This window comes from Heloderma suspectum, chromosome 2 (assembly GCF_057233095.1).
Source record: "Heloderma suspectum isolate Gila_16-S chromosome 2, 16-S_ref, whole genome shotgun sequence".
NCBI classification, from domain to species: Eukaryota; Metazoa; Chordata; class Lepidosauria; order Squamata; family Helodermatidae; genus Heloderma; species Heloderma suspectum.
The window spans coordinates 310883866-310903005 of NC_139459.1; the positions used below are offsets into that span (position 1 = coordinate 310883866).

Here is a 19140-nt window from a genome sequence, read left to right on the forward strand (position 1 = left end):
ATATTGTTTAGGAACCTGGAATGTCAGATCAATGAATCAAGGTAAGCTGGAGGTGGTCAAACATGAGATGGCAAGACTGAACATCGACATCTTGGGAATCAGCGAACTAAAATGGACAAGCATGGGTGAATTTAATTCAGGTGACCCATGCCCCAACCACTGAGGCCAAAGAAGCTGAGGTTGATCGGTTCTGTGAAGACCTACAAGACCTTCTAGAACTAACACCAAAAAAAGATGTCCTTTTCATCATAGGGGATTGGAATGCTAAAGTAGGAAGTCGAGAAATCACCGGGATAACAGGCAAACATGGCCTTGGTATACAGAATGAAGCAGGACAAAGGCTAATAGAGTTTTGCCAAGAGAACACGCTGATCATAGCAAACACTCTTTCCCAACAGCACAAGAGGCGACTCTACACATGGACATCACCAGATGGTCAATATCGAAATCAGATTGATTATGTCCTTTGCAGGCAAAGATGAGGAAGCTCTATACAGTCAGTAAAAACAAGACTTGGAGCTGACTGTGGCTCAGATCATGAGCTGCTTCTTGCAAAATTTCGGCTTAAATTGAAGAACGTGGGGAAAACCACTAAACCATTCAGGTATGACCTAAATCATATCCCTTCTGAATATACAGTGGAGATGAGAAATAGTTTTAAGGGATTAGACCTGATAGAGTGCCTGAGGAACTATGGACGGAGGTCTGTAACATAGTTCAGGAGGCAGCAACGAAATCCATCCCAAAGAAAAAGAAATGCAAGAAAGCCAAGTGGCTGTCTGATGAGGCTTTACAAGTAGCTGAGGAAAGAAGGGAAGCAAAAAGCAAGGGAGAAAGGGGAAGATATATCCAACTGAATGCAGAGTTCCAGAGAATAGCAAGGAGAGACAAGAAGGCCTTCTTAAATGAACAATGCAAAGAAATCGAGGAAAACAATAGAATGAGAAAGACTAGATCTCTCTTCAAGAAAATTGGAGATCTCAAGGGAACGTTTTGTGCAAAGACGGGCATGATAAAGGACAAAGAAGGCAGGGACCTAACAGAAGCAGATGAGATTAAGAAGAGGTGGAAAGAATACACAGAAGAACTATACAGGAAAGATCTGAATGTCCCTGATAACCATGATAGTGCGGTCACTGAACTTGAGCTGGACATCCTCGAGAGTGAAATCAAGTGGGCCTTAGGAAGCATTACTAACAACAAAGCTAGCGGAGATGACAGTATTCCAGCTGAACTATTTAAAATCCTAAATGATGATGCTGTTAAAGTGCTGCACTCAATATGCCAACGAATTTGGAACACTGAACAGTGACAACAAGACTGGAAAAGGTCAGTGTACATTCCAATTCCAAAGAAGTGCAATGCCAAAGAGTGTTCAAACTACCGTACAATTGCGCTCATTTCACATGCCAGCAAGGTTATGCTCAAAATCCTACAAGCCAGGCTTCAGCAGTGTGTGAACCGAGAACTACCAGAAGTACAAGCTGGGTTTCGAAGAGGCAGAGGAACTAGAGATCAAATCGCCAACATTCACTGGATCATGGAGAAAGCAAGAGAATTCCAGAAAAACGTCTCTTTCTGCTTCATTGACTACGCTAAAGCCTTTGATTGTGTGGATCACAACAAACTCTGGCAAATTCTTCAAGAGATGGGAGTACCAGCCCACCTTACCTGTCTCCTGAGAAAGCTGTACGAGGGACAAGAAGCAACGGTAAGAACTGGACATGGAACAACTGATTGGTTCAAAATTGGGAAAGAAGTACGACAAGGCTGTATATTGTCACCCTGCTTATTTAATTTATATGCAGAGTACATCATGAGAAACGCCGGGTTGGATGAATCACAGGTCGGAATTAAGATTGCTGGGAGAATGATCAACAACCTCAGATATGCAGACGATACCAGCCTAATGGCAGAAAGCGAAGAGGATCTAAAGAGCCTCTTGTTGAGGGTGAAAGTGGAGAGTGCAAAAGCTGGTTTGAAACTCAACATTACAAAAACGAAGATCATGGCATCTGGCCCCATCACTTCCTGGCATATGGAAGGGGAAGAAATGGAAGCAGTGACAGATTTTATTTTCTTGGGCTCCAAGATCACCGCAGATGGTGACTGTAGCCATGAAATTAAAAGATGCTTGCTCCTTGGGAGTAAGCTATGGCAAACCTGGACAGCATAGTAAGAAGCAGAGACATCACCTTGCCGACAAAGATTTGTATAATCAAAGCTATGGTTTTCCCAGTAGCAACGTATGTCTGTGAGAGCTGGACTATAAGGAAGGCTGAGCGCCGAAGAATTGATGCCTTCAAACTGTGGTGCTGGAGAAGACTCTTACGAGTCCCCTGGACTGCAAGGAGGTCAAATCAGTCAATCCTAAAGGAAATCAACCCTGAGTGCTCATTGGAAGGACAGATACTGAAGCTGAAGCTCAAATATTTTGGCAACCTAATGTGAAGTGATGTAGTTCAGATCACGAACTTCTTATTGCACAATTTAGAATCAGACTAAAGAGAATAGGGAAGACCCACAGATCAGTTAGATATGAGCTCACAAATATTCCTCATGAATATGCAGTGGAGGTGAAGAGTAGATTTAAGGGACTAGATTTAGTAGATAGGTTCCCGGAAGAACTATGGACAGAAGTTCGCAACATTGTTCAGGAGGTGGCAACAAAAAACGTCCCAAAGAAAAAGAAAACCAAGAAGGCAAGATGGCTGTCTGCTGAGACACTGGAACTTCTGGAAGTAGCCCAAGAAAGAAGGAAAGCAAAAGGCAACAGTGATAGGGGGAGATATGCCCAATTAAATGCAAAATTCCAGAGGTTAGCCAGAAGAGATCAGGAATTATTTTTAAACAAGCAATTCGCGGAAGCGGAAGAAGATAATAGAATAGGAAGGACAAGAGTCCTCTTCCAGAAAATTAGAGACATCGGAGGTAAATTCCAGGCAAAAATGGGTATGATCAAAAACAAAGATGGCAAGGACCTAACAGAAGCAGAAGAGATCAAGAAAAGGTGGCAAGAATATACGGAAGATCTGTATAGGAAGGATAATAATATCGGGGATAGATTTGACAGTGTGGTCAGTGAGCTAGAGCCAGACATCCTGAAGAGTGAGGTTGAATGGGCCTTAAGAAGCATTGCTAATAACAAGGCAGCAGGAGATGACGGTATCCCAGCTGAACTGTTTAAAATCTTGCGAGATGATGCTGTCAAGGTGATGCATGCCATATGCCAGCAAATTTGGAAAACACAAGAATGGCCACCAGATTGGAAAAGATCAACTTATATCCCCATATCAAAAAAGGGAAACACTAAAGAATGTCCAAACTATCGAACAGTGCCCCTTATTTCACATGCCAGTAAGGTAATGCTCAAGATCTTGCAAGGTAGACTTCAGCAACTGATGGAACGAGAATTGCCAGATGTACAAGCTGTGTTTAGAAAAGGCAGAGGAACTCGAGACCAAATTGCCAATATCCTCTGGATAATGGAGAAAGCCAGGGAGTTTCAGAAAAACATCTATTTCTGTTTTATTGACTATTCTAAAGCCTTTGACTGTGTGGATCATCACAAATTGTGGCAAGTTCTTGGTGGTATGGGGATACCAAGTCATCTTGTCTGCCTCCTGAGGAATCTGTATAACGACCAAGTAGCAACGGTAAGAACAGACCACGGAACAACGGACTGGTTTAAGATTGGGAAAGGAGTATGGCAGGGTTGTATACTCTCACCCTACCTATTCAACCTGTATGCAGAACACATCATGAGACGTGCTGGGCTTGATGAAGCCGAGGCTGGAGTTAAAATCGCTGGAAGAAACATTAACAATCTCCGATATGCAGATGATACCACTTTGATGGCTGAAAGCGAGGAGTAGCTGAGGAACCTCATGACGAAGGTGAAAGAAGAAAGTGCAAAAGCTGGGTTGCAGTTAAACCTCAAAAAACCCAAGATTATGGCAACCAGCTTGATTGATAACTGGCAAATAGAGGGAGAAAATGTGGAGGCAGTGACAGACTTTGTCTTTTTAGGCGCAAAGATTACTGCAGACACTGACTGCAGTCAGGAAACCAGAAGACGTTTACTTCTTGGGAGGACAGCAATGATAAATCTTGATAAAATAATGAAGAGCAGAGACATCACACTGACAACAAAGGTCCGCATAGTTAAAGCAATGGTATTCCCCATAGTTACCTATGGCTGCGAGAGCTGGACCATAAGGAAGGCTGAGCGAAGGAAGATAGATGCTTTTGAACTGTGGTGCTGGAGGAAAATTCCGAGAGTGCCATGGATTGCAAAAAGATCAAACCAGTCCATACTCCAGGAAATAAAGCCAGACTGCTCACTTGAGGGAATGATATTCAAGGCAAAACTGAAGTACTTTGGCCACATAATGAGAAGACAGGATATCCTGGAGAAGATGCTGATGCTAGGGAAAGTGGAAGGCAAAAGGAAGAGGGGCCGACCAAGGGCAAGGTGGATGGATGATATTCTGGAGGTGACGGACTCGACCTTGGGGGAGCTGGGGGTGGTGACGGCCGACAGGAAGCTCTGGCGTGGGCTGGTCCATGAAGTCATGAAGAGTCGTGACCGAATAAACAACAACAATGCGAAGAGAAAACTCCCTGGAAAAGACCCTGACGCTGGGAAAGATCGAAGGCAAAAGGAGAAGGGGACGGCAGAGGATGAGATGGCTAGATAGCATCACCGATGCAATGAATATGAATTTGAGCACACTCCGGGAAAGAGCGGAGGACAGGAAGGCCTGGCTATGGTCCATGGTGTCACGAAGAGTCGGACACGACTTAACGACTGAACAACAAAACACTTAGGCATATGCATGCTTCCACATTTTTTGAGGACTCTGCCATATGCTTTAAAAATGTGGAGTGCCTCTCAGTTGTGGCTGACAGTTGCATTTATTATGGGTAGTTAAGGGTGGAGTTAAGTGCTTAATGCTCAACATCACAAACTTATATATTTAGGGCTGAGAATTCCCTATCATGGTTAAGGGTGCATGTTTTTAGTATGGCATGGGAAGTTGGTTACAAATTCATATTAATTCATAAAATCAGCCACAAACTCTGTGGATGTTGCCATTATCTTAATACCCAAATAAATAGTTGTTATGGTTATTACTGAATTAAGTGAATATTACTGAATTTCACCCTGCTTCTAAGCATAAGGGTTCTAAGCATAGGTGATTTTTAGGTGACAGATGTTCATTGGGGTGGTTCAGGAACATATAAAACTATAGATTAATAACTAGCTTTATGGCTCATATTGTAACATTAACAGTCTATGTTCTCTTTATACTTCCAGTATCTTTTGCAGGCAGGTAGTATATATTAGGCAATGACCTGGTTCACATGACATGACAGGCCACCGCAGGAGCTGCTGCTTCGGGATGTCCATCTTGCCTTGGCTTGTCATGTCATGCAAACCCAGCCAGCAGGGGTTGTTTGAGGGTTAGACAACCTTCAGATAATTTATACTTTTTAATTTGGAAAGTGTAAGCTTTACCTTAGATTTATTCTCACTACAGCTATATGACGTATGCTCCATTTTGCAGATGGTGGAATTGAGGCTGAAAGTGATGTACTTACCCAAATTTTTGCACAGAGAATGTAACTTTGCACCCAAATTTCCCCGGTCCATGCCTGAGTTCGTGGTTGCCCAGATAGATCTCCTGGGTTCCAAGTTCCTTGCTGTAGCCACTCTTACTTGTCACATCCCACCATAGCCTTGCATTGTGGCTGATCTATAAAATTAAAATTGAATGGTTAGCTAATAATCAGAAGATATCCAAACAGTTATGACCTCTGGGACTGAGTTCAGCACTGAGGAACTGTAGCAGATCTGGGGTAATGTTTCCTAAATAGTGAATGAAGCCTGTATTGTACAGGCACAGCAGGTTGACTCTCAATATCTTGTTGGAAAGTAAATGGTATGCAACTCTCTTTACACTAAACCATATTGGGATTAATGGATTTTAAGCTTCAAGCTTAGTGCACTTCTTAAAATGATAGGTTGCCTGAAATGTTTACTGTAATAGAGGTTTTGATAATCTTTGGGAAGATGTCTGCCCCTCAATCCTTCTTCCTAAAGGTCTGAATTAGATTACAGACTCTAAGTTGAAAGTCTCCAAGCTCTACTCCCTGCCTCCTGTTGCTGATTTTTCAAGAATGCTTTGCGTACATGTCTGCAGCAAATAACTTTATTTCTACCTTTATATCTTCTACATCAGACAATGAGATTTTTTAAAGGAAAAAAAACTTGGCACCAAAAAGGCAACTAAAAGCAGAAAGAAGATAGATATCAGTTTTATAAGAGAATAGTTTGTATGCAGCAAACCTTTCTGAAATCTGTATCTGTTCAATAATTACTCAAAGTCTGGCCTTTCCCTTTTAAAGTTCTGCTTCCTATTTCTCCCCACTCCTCTTTGTGGGTTTTAATTGTTATCATTCTTTAGTGTGTGCTTTTGTCTTAAAAAATATATAGCTGCAGCCATGATAAAACAGTGAATTGCTGGAAATTGAAGAGTTTATTAGTTTTCCTGTAATACATTATTGCTTTTGGTAATTGTGTATGACAAACTTAACTTTATGCAGCATTTCTCAGATTTTCAGTACAGAACATTATTTTTCCAGTTGCTTAGATGTTTTCAGGAAAGACGACATGTATCTGGTTTTTATGTTTTCCTTTTAAATATGACAATTTCTCTGCAGAAAGTTTGGGAAACTAGAAAGGTCCAAGTGGAATAGTACTTACTTGAACATTTTCTGTTGTTTTCTAGGCAGCTACGGGACCCGACCTGAAAAATAACCGGATATTAGATGAACTGGTACAAACCTTTAATTCTTCAAGGTACCACACAATTTTACACATTTCAGAGTGAGAATGCAGATGTAATTCAAATTCCATTTGAGCTAAAAGCTAAGTTGTGCTATATATTGAACTTAAAAATCCGAGACGATGTGCAATGGAAGAGGATGCATGAGGATTCTGAGTCTTATAGACCTGAGAGCCATTGCCAGTCATAGCAGTTAATACTGGGCTAGATGGACAAATAATTTGATGTGGTATAAAGCAGCTTCCTAAGTGAGGGGAAGGGAGAGTGTGTATTCTGCACTTAGAGATGTAAAGCTTGGAAAAAACGCCAAAAGCACCAGAAAAATTTGGGAAGTAAACTCCCCCCGCCACAATTTCCCCCCTGGAAAAAATCCCTGGAAAAAATAGGGAAAACCTCTTTAGGGAGCGGCTGCTAGTCAGTGGTTAGACAGCCATCGGATATCTGGTTTTCTGGGAACCGACCTCAGAGCCCGTGCTCCAAACCAACCTTCTCCCCCCCCAAGGCAGCGCAGAACAGCCCTATGCTCCGCGCTTGCAAAAGGAACGTGGAGTGGCCAAAACGGGGCATTCCGTGGGGGCGTTCTGGGGCGGGGAGGGTGGAAATGCTGGTACGACACATCCTATGTGTGGTCCGACAGCCTCCTCCCCCACTCTGCCTTCCCGCAGCCGTCTGGCCGAAAATGCAGGGCAGGAGAAGCATGGAGGGAATGATCCCCTCCGTGCTTCTCCTGCCCTGCATTGGAAAGGTGTCTGCCTCCGAGTTTGGAGGCGGCTGCCTATCTGCATAGGATTGCGCCCTTAATGTTTTCTTCCTGGTCCTTCCCCAATTTTTTGTCCTGTGTCGTCCCCCCCCCCCCCCCAGCCACCACATCTCTATCTGCACTGCTTTTTCTTGTCTGGAGCAGTAAGGAGGGGATGTTTCCTTTTGGGTTCTGTGCTATTGTAAGTTCTCCTTTCCCAAAACTGGGCCAGCAGGGGCTTTTTGGCAGAGCTGCAAGCCTTCTGGAAGATGATCCTTTCTGGGAATGAATTCAGCAGCTCCTTGAAGAGCTCTTCACACCACCATGCTGCTTCTCTCCCAAGATGTGCCAGGCAAATGTGGCCTTGCCAATCTTTCTCGTAGAAATCCCTTGCTTTGCCTGTCAGAATGGAGATGGATCAAAATTAGCAGAGGCAGAAAGACAAGTGACTTGGCAGCAATGTTGCAGGGGAGCTGTGGAGTGCAGGTTGTTTGTAGTTTCCTCCAAATTTCATTACAAAGTTGCAGCACATTGAGTTATGATTATTTTTCTTTTTGCTCAAGCGTGTTTCAATCTGATAATTACATTGCAATTGACTTGGTGATGATCATATCCTTTGGATCAAGCAGCCAAGGAAAAGCATTAAGTTTCTTTTCTACTGAGGTTTGAAGCTGAACCATAAAGAGTTCCTGTCAGTGCTATTGTGTTTTGAATGGGTGAATAATTTTCCACTCATTATTAACCATTCCAAGATCTCTGAGGTTAGTAGCTTGGTTTTTATTATCATAGGCTTACAATTGGTAATAAAAGTATGATTTGACTAAGGGTTGTCTGTTAACAGGGCTGAACTGACACTGAAGAATTAAGATTAAGGATACCATTCTTCTGTGGCCAGAGTTTCTAGTCCTGTTTCTCCTTGAGAAGCACAGGGCTTGAAATGCCTTTGAGGTTTGCACATCTGTAGCAACAGCAAATGGAAGGCTTCCCATGTCCTGTTTTCCAGTAGGGTTTTTGGGTACCCTGGAGGAAGAATAGAGTCTTTACCCATGCTCTCTACCTGATGACATTAAATATGAATAAATATGACAGTAAATATTTAGAAAATATGGGCTGTTTTTTTCAGTAGTGGGAGGTAGATGCAGCTTTGAGGCATGACTTTTAGCAGAAAGACAGCATGAGGAAAAGGGTTAAAAATGCTTCTTACCATGTCTTCCCGCTTCAGCAGCTGTCTTTTTAAAAAAAATAGAGTATCCAAAAAGAATTGTGGAACTACATATACAGGCCAGATTTAGGCAATAATATCTCGGCTTAATAAGCCAAAATACGAACAAGTCTCTTGCCCATGCATGCAGCCACCTTCTTCATATGAGTAAACAAACTAGGAAGCCTCTGATTAGCCACAGTTTCCCGTTCCATCCAAACTCAGAAACTATGGTTCCCAGCTTTGGAACCATAGTTTCTGGAGCTATCTGGAACCAGGATTTTAAACCACGATTTAAAGTTGGTTTCAGATCCTCCCTTGTTCCAACGCTGGTAACCATAGTCTGAACATGGTCTATATATGTAGTTCCACTCATAGGATCTTTTGAAGTTCAAACTACTATTACACTGAATCATGTATAATTTTCTTCTGGTTTTTTTTTAAAGCCTCTTCAGGGGTGTTTGCAGGAGGTCTGCTTAACCTCTTTCCCCTGGGGTGATTTTGCCTCTCAAAATCACCTTTCCTCAAGCTGCTTTTTTGTCCAAGTGGACTTCAATGATACTGTAATGATAATGAGAATCTGAAATGAAGATGGGTTTTCTTTGTTTTGAGCCAAGTAGGCAATTCTAGTATTGTTATTCAAGGATAATTAGGTATTTCCCTCATTTTGAAATACCTCAGTATTTTAGAAAATTTGCTAATCTTAGTCATTGGTATTTTTTTATTGAGACAACTTTTTAAATAATAAAGCATTGGGAGAACATGGTGTCATTGCTTTTATAATAGCCGTCTAGCCTTGGGATCATCCATTTCTCAAGGTAATGGCCTGCTGAATGGAAGAGAGCAGCTGCAAAAGAAAGCTAAAGCCGGAAATAAATATGTAACTCTGAGGCTTCCTGATAAGAAAGAGAGTGAGTGAGGCCATCTGGCAATGAGTGAGATGAAGTTGTGAAGCTGTTCCTGTAATTTTGAACTTTCTTCCACTTGATAAGCCTTAGTCACCTCTGCTACTTTGAAAGGCATATAAATTAGGGCTGAGATGAAATGGGCCTTGTTTTCATGAATATCTCTGCCTGCAAAGCGAGACCTCTCCTTTCAGTGATGTTTTGGGAGGTGTTTTTTTTTGTCAGGGTGGCACTGCAGAGAGAAGTGCCACTCTCAGCACACATTAAGGGAGCCAGCACCCTCCCTGTACCTGGCATTTCTGTGGCAGGAGCTTGTAAGCCTAATCCAGTTCCATTTTCTGGGTCAAATACATAATTATAATAATACATAATGGATTGTATCAGACTTTGTCTGTCTGCTCACAATCTAGCAGAGACATCTGTGAATCGAAGGAGGGGAGGTAATTTTTGCTGATTTCCCCCTTCTTCCTATGCCCCCCCATCTGCTCCAGAGGGGTGGGGGATCCTTTGAAACAGTGTGGGTGTTGGCACCGGGGGGCTATAGGAGAACGAGGAATTTGCAAAAATCTCTTTCCTCTCCTTGTTCAATGAAGCTTCTATTGTCTCAAAGATGCAACCCCATAATAAGAAATAATATGATTGTCATTCATGATAATATTTGAGCCTTTCCAAGGAAGATTAAGGAACACTGGAGTTGTTGGAGTTGTTCAGGGTGATAGATGTGTGAGAATAGCAATGAAACCTACTTTTTCATGTCTATAATCATTTGGCAAGATAGCTAGCAAGAGTACTGCTTGTTGAGAAGTGACTGTCAGGTAAATTAAACTGTGTGGCAGAGAGAATTCTGTAAGAGAATGGTTGTTAAATCCATTGTAGGATTACAACAGGAATTGCTTTTCTTAACAAGAATGATGGTGATTGGACATTTCCTGCCAGTTGGACAGCTGAACTGTGTTACTATCGACTGGCTTGCCTTTTTGCTCCCCCAAATATGATTTCTTTAGTGGATGACTCAGAGTCCTGTACCCCAGTGGTCCTACTAAACTTTTAACCTTTCTGTGTGGAATAAGTTGTTCTTTAAAAATGCAGGAAAGGCTGTAAATATGTATTGATCCAAGAAAATATTCTGAGTCCCAACTCATTTTGGACTATGCAGTCTTTCTTCAGAGGACTACCTTGGGGGACAAAAATCATTCTTACATTGTTAGACTAACAACTTATGCTTCAAATAACCACCATTATCAAAAGAACACAACAAAACCCAACAATATGTATGGGTATCATTGTGTTCAAAGAGTAATGATTTGAAATGTGGCTAGATTCATGTAAGAATAAAGTATTTATTTTCCTCCAAGATCTGTTCCTGAAAAACAACTGTGTAGCCTAAAAAGAGTTGGGTTCTTAAACATATTGATTCAAGAAAATAGTATATTTTGCGCTTTTCTGCTTTGCATCAGTTTATAGTACCATCACCTGCTCTTGTGACTTTGAAAATTCATGTCCTGGATGTTCCTTTGGGCCTTTATGCTTTGGGATTCCCTGTTTTCACCACCCAAGCATTATGCTATCTTTTATTAATGATAACATATAATAGTTTCTGTCTTCTAGGTACCAGGTCTGTCACAGTAAGATCATGATAGCACTCATAGTATGGTTCTTCCCACCCACTCCTCTGAGATTTCTCTGATCTGTATATATAAAGAGTTTTGGCATGATAACTCTGACAAGACCAAGGTACTTTTGGTGGGAGACAAGAGGAGGTTGAGGGATGTTGACCTGGTGTTGAATGGGGTACGGCTACCCCTGAAAGACCAGGTCCGCAGCCTGGTGGTCATTTTAGACTCCCAGCTGTCCATGGAGGCTCAGGTGTCAGCCATGAGCTGGACAGTGTTGGACCAACTCCATGTGATACGTTGGCTGTGCCCCTACCTTCCCGACCATCTGCTTGCATCGGTAGTACACGCCCTGGTCTCCTCTCGTCTAGACTACTGTAATGCGTTCTACGTGGGGTTACCCTTGAAGATGGTTCAGAAGCTGCAGCTGGTGCAGAATGTGGCGGCTCGCCTGATTAAAGGCAGCTGCTGGCGTGATCACATCACTCCGGTGCTGAAGGAATTGCCCTGGCTTCCAGTTGTGTTCCAGGCCAAATTCAAGGTGTTTGTTTTGACTTAAAACCTTATATGGTTCCGGCCCAGCCTATCTCAAGGAGCGCCTCCAGCAACACCAGACAGGCCACTTAACAAGATCAGCCTCGGATGGCCTTCGCTCTGTCCCATCAGCCAGGACAACTAGGCTGGTGAGGACGAGGGACAGGGCCTTCTCTGTGGAACTCCCTCCCTAGAGAACTCCGCCATGCCGCCTTTTTAATGAGCTTCTGCCACGCACTGAAAAAACTTGGTTATTCAGGCAGGCATTTATGATGGGTTAGGGTATTTTTAAATAATGTTTTAATGTATAATTTTACTGTTTTAAATTGTACCATTGTACATCGCCCAGAGTGGCCCAGGTGACCAGCTGGATGGGCGATTAAGAAATTTAATAAATAAATAAACAAATTACTAAATAAAGTTGTAATGTTGCTTTCTTGAGGAATGTGCCCAGTGGAGGAAATAAAGGGAAGGCTGGTGGACCATGAAATGAAGAGGTTTCAATGATTTCAGAAAGAAGAGGTGGAGGAGGAAGAAAAGGGATGATACTCTCTTATTAGAAGAGAATTTTAATTTCAGAAAAGTCTGATTGGTATTCCTTAATGTCTGCAACACTTCTTTTAAGCAAAGAAAAAGGTGTCACAGGATGGAATGACAATATTTTCCTGGGTTTAGAAAGATGGGAATAAACCTTTGGAAAGTCCCTAAATTCAGAATATATAAAAGGTTATTAGGGGCGCAATCTTATGCAAGTTTAGACAGGAAAAATTCCTACATGGCTGGATGGGGTGTGCTGGGAGTTGTGGGACATTTTCCTGTCTAAACATGGATAATACTGTGCCTTAATACTACTGCTGAGAGTAACGTACTTGTTCATTTTTTATTTTGAACCTATTCCATTGCACACAGTTATTGATCTGTCTTGAATATTGAGAGCGGTGGAGTAAAATATCCTGTGTTTGTTAATATAGAACTAAGTAGGGATGTCAGAGAATTCCGCCACGGATCTCAGTGAAGCCGAATGCCAGTGCATTCGGCCCCCTGAAATCCATGGAGGAATGAAGCCCCCTGCCAACCACCCTGCGAAAGGTGCGCGAAACTGAGCACTTACTTGGTGCCGTTTGCGCTGCTTTGCGAATGGCGGCCGCATCTGCCGCTGCCATTCGCTTCTCCATTTAGGCTGTGATAGGCTACGTAAATACTTACGTAGCCTATCACGGCAAAAAAAGGGAACACAAATGGCGGCCACCGTAGCCGCCGCCATTTGCGCCCCTGTCTTTCGACGTGATAGGCTACGTAAATATTTATGTAGGCCATCACGGCCAAAAACATGCACGCAAATGGCGGCCACTGTAGCCGCCACCATTTGCGTCCGCAGGCTCCAGACGCCTGTGTATGCACCTGGCCGGCGGCTCTGTGGAATTGCTGCGGAGCAGAGCCGGCTGGGTTAGGATTTCGGGGGGAGGTGCGGAGTGCCTCCCCTCCACCGCGAGTCACCCCTGCGAAAAGGTAAGTGACTTTCGTGCATCCCTAGAACTAAGAGCCACTTCCCATATTACTTTATGGAATCCAGATGCATTCCCACAAGACTTAACTTTGTTGAGAATATATGTGTGTGTGTGAGACAGGGAGAGCGACTCTGAAAGCATCCCTGGAGCAAATGTATTTTTCTCCCTCTTCTGAAATGGATTGATGTCATGCAGTTGTGATGGGAATGCACCCTGGAAGCCTGTCTGTGTTCTTCAAAGTTATGTGACAATTGACAATTTCTGTTCTAGATAGACAGTAGCATTTGGACTGTGAAAGTTCCCTGTTAATTGCCACGAAAAATGACTAAACCTTTAGACAGTGTGAACTATGACTTAAAGCCATTTGTGTGGCAGAGTTCAGTTAGTATGGTGCATTTGGAATCCTTTACCCCAGAGGTGGGCAACTTGTGGCTTTCCAGATGTTTTAGCCCACAACTCCCATCAGCCCTAGCTAGCATAGCCAATGGGGAGGGATGATGGGAGTTGTAGGCCAAAACATCTGGAAGCCCATCCGGCTTTATCCTATATTTCTTCTTCTAAAATACTCATGAGCCTTGAAACTTCTGTAGATACATGGCCAGTAATCCCAGGTGTAGCTCTTATATCGGGAGTAGGCAACTTGTGGCCTTCCAAATGTTGTTGGTCTGCAACCCTCATCAGCACTAGCCAGCATAGTCCATGGCAAGGGCTTATTGGAGTTACATTTCAACAACATCTGGAGGGCCACAAGTTGCCTTGCCCACTCCTGCCTTACATATTCACTCACTCTTGCCCTCCTTTGATTGATCTCGGCATCTGACAGTGGTAATGCACACCCCTCCCCCAAATCCTTAATAAGGTGCTAAAAAAAGACAGCTCTGGAATCATCCCAGAGGTTTGTGGTCCCTACTCAAAGCTAAGGAATGAAATCCCAGTAACTCATTTGTCAATTAAAATAATTGGACACAAATCAAAATATTAAAATTGTGAGATTTAAAGGATTTGCTTGAAGGTTTTTTTGTGTGTGTTTACTGAATCAATGAAACCTTTTCTCCATTTCATGGTTGGTCTGCCTTCCTCTTTGCTTCTTTCACTGGATGTATTCCTTGAGAGAGCAATGTTGCAGCTTGCCATGCTAGGGCATTTTGAGATGCTGCTCTCTGATTATACATAGGAGACAGCAAGTATTGCTCGAGTGTACCAGCTTTGTTTTCTGGCGAGTGTATGCCTCAGCACAATAAAGTGTTTTAAACTCTGCCAAGGAGAGTTTTCAGGCTGCTTTGTTTTTGTTGCAATATACTTAATATAGCTACTTCCTAGGAATTTTGTTTTGCATGTACATTTTGTCTGAAATTTGGTTCAGTGGACCAGGAATGAGATGTGTGCCCAGGCACTCCCTCCTTGCTTCTTCCCTTGCACACCTATCGTTGGCAAATATTTCTTAGACTACAATTTCCCATGCTGTCTGAACCTGTAAATCAGGAGTCCCCAACCTTTTTGGACCTGTGGGCACATTTGGGAATTTGAGACCATACTGTGGGCACCACCACAAAATGCCTAATCAGTGGATCGCCACTTTGGTGTCTACCTGTTGCGGCTATGGGTCATAGGCTGTGTCTTATTCAGCAAAAACTTTTGTTGTTTTGTGTCAATTGAACACCACATCATCTCTTTAAGGGCTTGTCTAATTTGCTGATGCTGCAATTAGGGATGTGCGGAACCCCTACCTTTTGTTCTGGGGGGTTCCACGGGGGGCGGGGAGGCGATCCGGTCCTCCCCCTGAAATACTCCTTGGCTGGCTTCGCTCCACAGCGATTCTGTGGGGCCGCTGGCCGGCTCTGTAGCTCCAGCAATATGGCCGCCATTCCCATGCCGTATCGCTGGCTGAGGGCTCACTGCAGACGCAAATGGCGTCCGCTATGCCATTTGCGGCTGTAAAGCTCTTAGATTAAGCTAAATGCAGCCGTAAATGGCTGCATTTAGTTTAAACTAAAGGCTTAACGGCCGCAAATGGTGTGCGCTATGCCATTTGTGTCTGTGGTTTTTCCTGTGATAGGCTAGCCAGGGAAACCTGTTGCACCACCAAATGCTATTGGTGTTGCACTAGAGGTCGCTTAGGCTAGCTCAACTTAACTTACATTAGCATTAGTATTGAACTGCCGTTTCCTGTTTGTAAAAAGTTCTTAAACCCTAATTCAGATGCCATTTGAAACATTCTTTCTAAAGAAAGCAGAAAAGCTTTGGCAAAGTGGGATGCACAAGGGGAAGGGCACACATCGCTTCCAGTCCAAGAATCCATGGTTTATTATATTAGGCTGAGTATCTTTGCACCCCACCTCTTGTTGTTTTCCTCCAGCACTATCTCCTTTATGTTTGATGCATTGTTTAGTGGCGATTATATTTAGAACAAGTTACAGGAAGCAAACACAAGCTTGACTTTAATGTGGCAAAATTGTGTTTGGTTCCCAGCTGCTTCTATTTCTTGGGGATCACTGATGTTTGGAAAAGGAATGTTTTTAAATCCCACAACATTAATATTTTAGTTTGTGCTCTGTGCCTAAGTTGTCTTAGTGACAAATTATTTACTGGCACTTTTATTATTTTCTTGCTGTATCTAATATTGTGAAGCCCTCATTGTGCTGCTTCTATCCAATTTGATACTGGCCTGTAATCCTTAGCTAATCCTGATTTCCTTAATAGATTTGTATGAATCTTATCAATCAGGGAGGCTGGATAATCTATTCCTTTTTAACCTGAAGGGAAGTCAGTTTCCCAACACAGAATCAAATCCATAGATGCCCAAAGTACTATCCCCAGCTAACCTCAGGTGCAAATAATACAGCATAGAAAAGGCTGTGGTCTCAGGGTTGCTTACATCTTTATATTCTGGCTGTTACTGTGTTACTGTTAGGTACTATGAAATAATAAAAAATAAGCTGATGTCACACTTGGATTTTTGGAAACAGATGGGGAGACATTAGCTCCTTTTGTCCCTTTTGGATCATGAATAATTTCTCCCTCCTGCTCCTGCAGTCTTGCTTTGGAGACTTCAGAATCTTCGAAAATGATGAACTACTGTGGAGTGCTGGAGGAGAAAGACTGTTGTTAACATCAAGGGTGTTCTTTTAAAAAAAAGTTTAACTGTTCAATGTGGCAAACTGTGTTAGAAGGCTAAGAGAGGTTTTTCTTAGTCGAGTTTGGCAGGTGCCGTTTGTATGATTCTTACATTTTTATGGACTTGGGGTCACATCATTGAAAGTAGGCTACATGTGAGCAGCTGCAATGTTGTGATCACAAGGGACTGTGTACAGAAACAGCTGCTACCAATTTCTGTAGTTATGATGGCACTTTTTCCAGATGTTGCAGTCGTCGGAATAGCTATGCACTAACATTTCCCCATGTGATCACAGCAGTATAGCTGCTTTTGTGTAGGGGAAACTGATTGTAGGCTAGTCCAAAGATTGGAATGAATATGTCTTCTAGATCAAGCTGGCTAGTGATGTGAAGTTTTTATTACTTAATTTGAGTCATTGGCTGTCATCTGCTTTTCTGACCTGACTGTAGAAAACCCCTAAATGGAACACCTTGTATACTCCTACTCGCTAACTTTATGTTGTAAATAAATACAAAAAAATTAGAATCTATAGGGGACTTGAGATGGGCCTTTCCTTATAGGGCATGTGTGTGAAGGAGACCATTGGGTTCAATGACCGTTGAGTTCTAGCACCTTTCAAAAGCTATGGTTCTTTAATTATGCAGACAACTTGAGCTTTTATCCCCAGCTAATGAAGATCTTAAAAAAATATATTTTTATTTGCAACACAGCAATAACAATAACAAAGCAAAAAAGGAAAACGTTGATATCATAACACATATCAATACATAGCAATAATTAACCTCTCTTGATATAGAAAAAATGGGGCAGGGGACACAAAGAGGGATTTAATGGAATTAAATCCGTCATTAAAAGGATTTAATGAAGAACTTTACTCTGGGATAAATTGTGCAGAAAGCTGCAGAAAACACCAATACATGTACATTTTGGAGCAGTAGCATTTATCTGTTGTCTGCAGCAAGTGTATTCACCCTTAATGAGTGTTACTGTTATTGCTGTGGAGCAGGGATTCTCAAACATTCTACCCCGAGGGCTCCCTTGAGAGAGCTGAAAATGACTGAGGCCCACCAGCACAAAATGGTAGTTCAGGGCAGAGCCAGTCACAAAAGACATAATCAGCTGGCAGTATTGATAACGAATCCCTCTTTGGAAAAGGCTTAATTCTTTGCCACAGTGATTTCCTTGAGTTGGGAGTTCCATAGTTTAGCTTTCCTCAAGTGAAGTGCAAACATTGGCTCTGGAGGTATCATGACTCAGCCTACTGTTTTCAGACAGAATTTGCTGATTCAGAATCTCTAAGTAAAGAAGACCTTATATTTTATATTTGTCTCCTCACTCCAATGCCTCTCAATGTATTCTTACTAATCTCCTGTCATTTCTTCTATTCTTCTTTTACACTTACCTTGTACTCTCTCCTCAGCTGCCAGTTTCATTCCTTCATCCTGCTGTAATAGCTTCCCTATCTTATCCCCTTCCTCCCTATTCCCTATTATTGTTAACTAAGTAAGTAATAATTTATTACAGTCAATTGACCAGCAAAATAGATGTACAACATTATACAAAATCCATAGAAAATAACAATGATTAAACTAAGGAAGAGCACGGGGCACAAATTATACATAATAAAATTAAGGCTTAGCGTATTTTAATCGCTACTGCACAGAATTTGGCAATGTTAAGAGTGATATGTGCTTTTACACAGGAAAGAAGTAAATAAACATAAAAAGTGTCTGGACATCCTGGCAATTTAACTAAAATGGTTCAATAAAAGTTTTACATGCATCAAAAAGAACAGTATAGGAGGACATGAGACACTGTTTGATCTCCCCTGATCCACATGGACAGTTATGCTCACGATAAGGAACTTTTCTATATCTGCCTTCGAGAACAGCTGAGGGAAGTGAGTAACCTCGGGCTAATGTGAAGGCGCTACGATATCTTTGAACTGAGAGCGTAACAAGGTATTTTGCCAGATTAAAAGGCCAGAGCACTCTATCATATAGGCCGGGCTTGGAGATTGATCCTAAGGATCCTAAACCTTGCTGAAGGTCTGCATTGACAAGATGTAGTCTAAGTGGTCCCCTGCTGTTATTGTTTTTATTCCCTGAAATGTGGCTTTTCCAGTCTGCTTGGGCTGTATGTGTAGGACGTGTTTTAATGTTCCATATATAAAATGTAAAAATAAGTTTTAGACTTTGAAAGAAAGATATCTGCTACTAAAAATACTCTATTGTGTATTAATAGTTCCAGTTTGCCTCATACCATATAAGATTAATGGCATTCATAATACTCAAACACACAAGACTGGATAGAGTTTATAGCGGAACCATTGTATATTTTATGAGGTAATAAAGAGGTAATTATGTTGAAACCATTAGGCTGATTTGTGTTTTAAAGTTGAAAGAAATGTTTCCAGCATCAGTTGATCATTTGGTAAATGTGACTTTTACTGCCCAACTGTGATAATCTTTGTATTTCAATCTAAGCAATTCAATGAAAGAAGCAGTTTCTCCCTTTTCCCTGTCAGAACAGTATGCAACTTGTCTATGTGGGTTTGAGCCACTGGGTTTGAGCCATTGGCTGGTAAATGATTTTTTTGCGGGGGGAGTGAATTCAATAAATAAAAGGACTTTCTCAGTGCTGTAATACATTTTCATAATAGTTAGCTGAAACA

General features: G+C 42.1%; 1 protein-coding gene across 12 annotated transcripts in view; it reads left to right on the plus strand.

The window, feature by feature from the left end:
* Positions 1-19140, plus strand: part of RAD18 (RAD18 E3 ubiquitin protein ligase) — a 213994-nt gene that overhangs the window by 9253 nt on the left and 185601 nt on the right. For all 12 annotated transcript variants that reach the window (XR_014788554.1, XR_014788553.1, XM_084840274.1 and 9 more), the window contains exon 4: positions 6795-6865. Coding sequence is in view for 10 of the 12 variants with exons in the window: in XM_084840274.1 (XP_084696400.1) it covers positions 6795-6865 (71 nt within the window). In the remaining 2 variants the exon portion in view is untranslated. The remainder of the gene's footprint in view (positions 1-6794; positions 6866-19140) is intronic.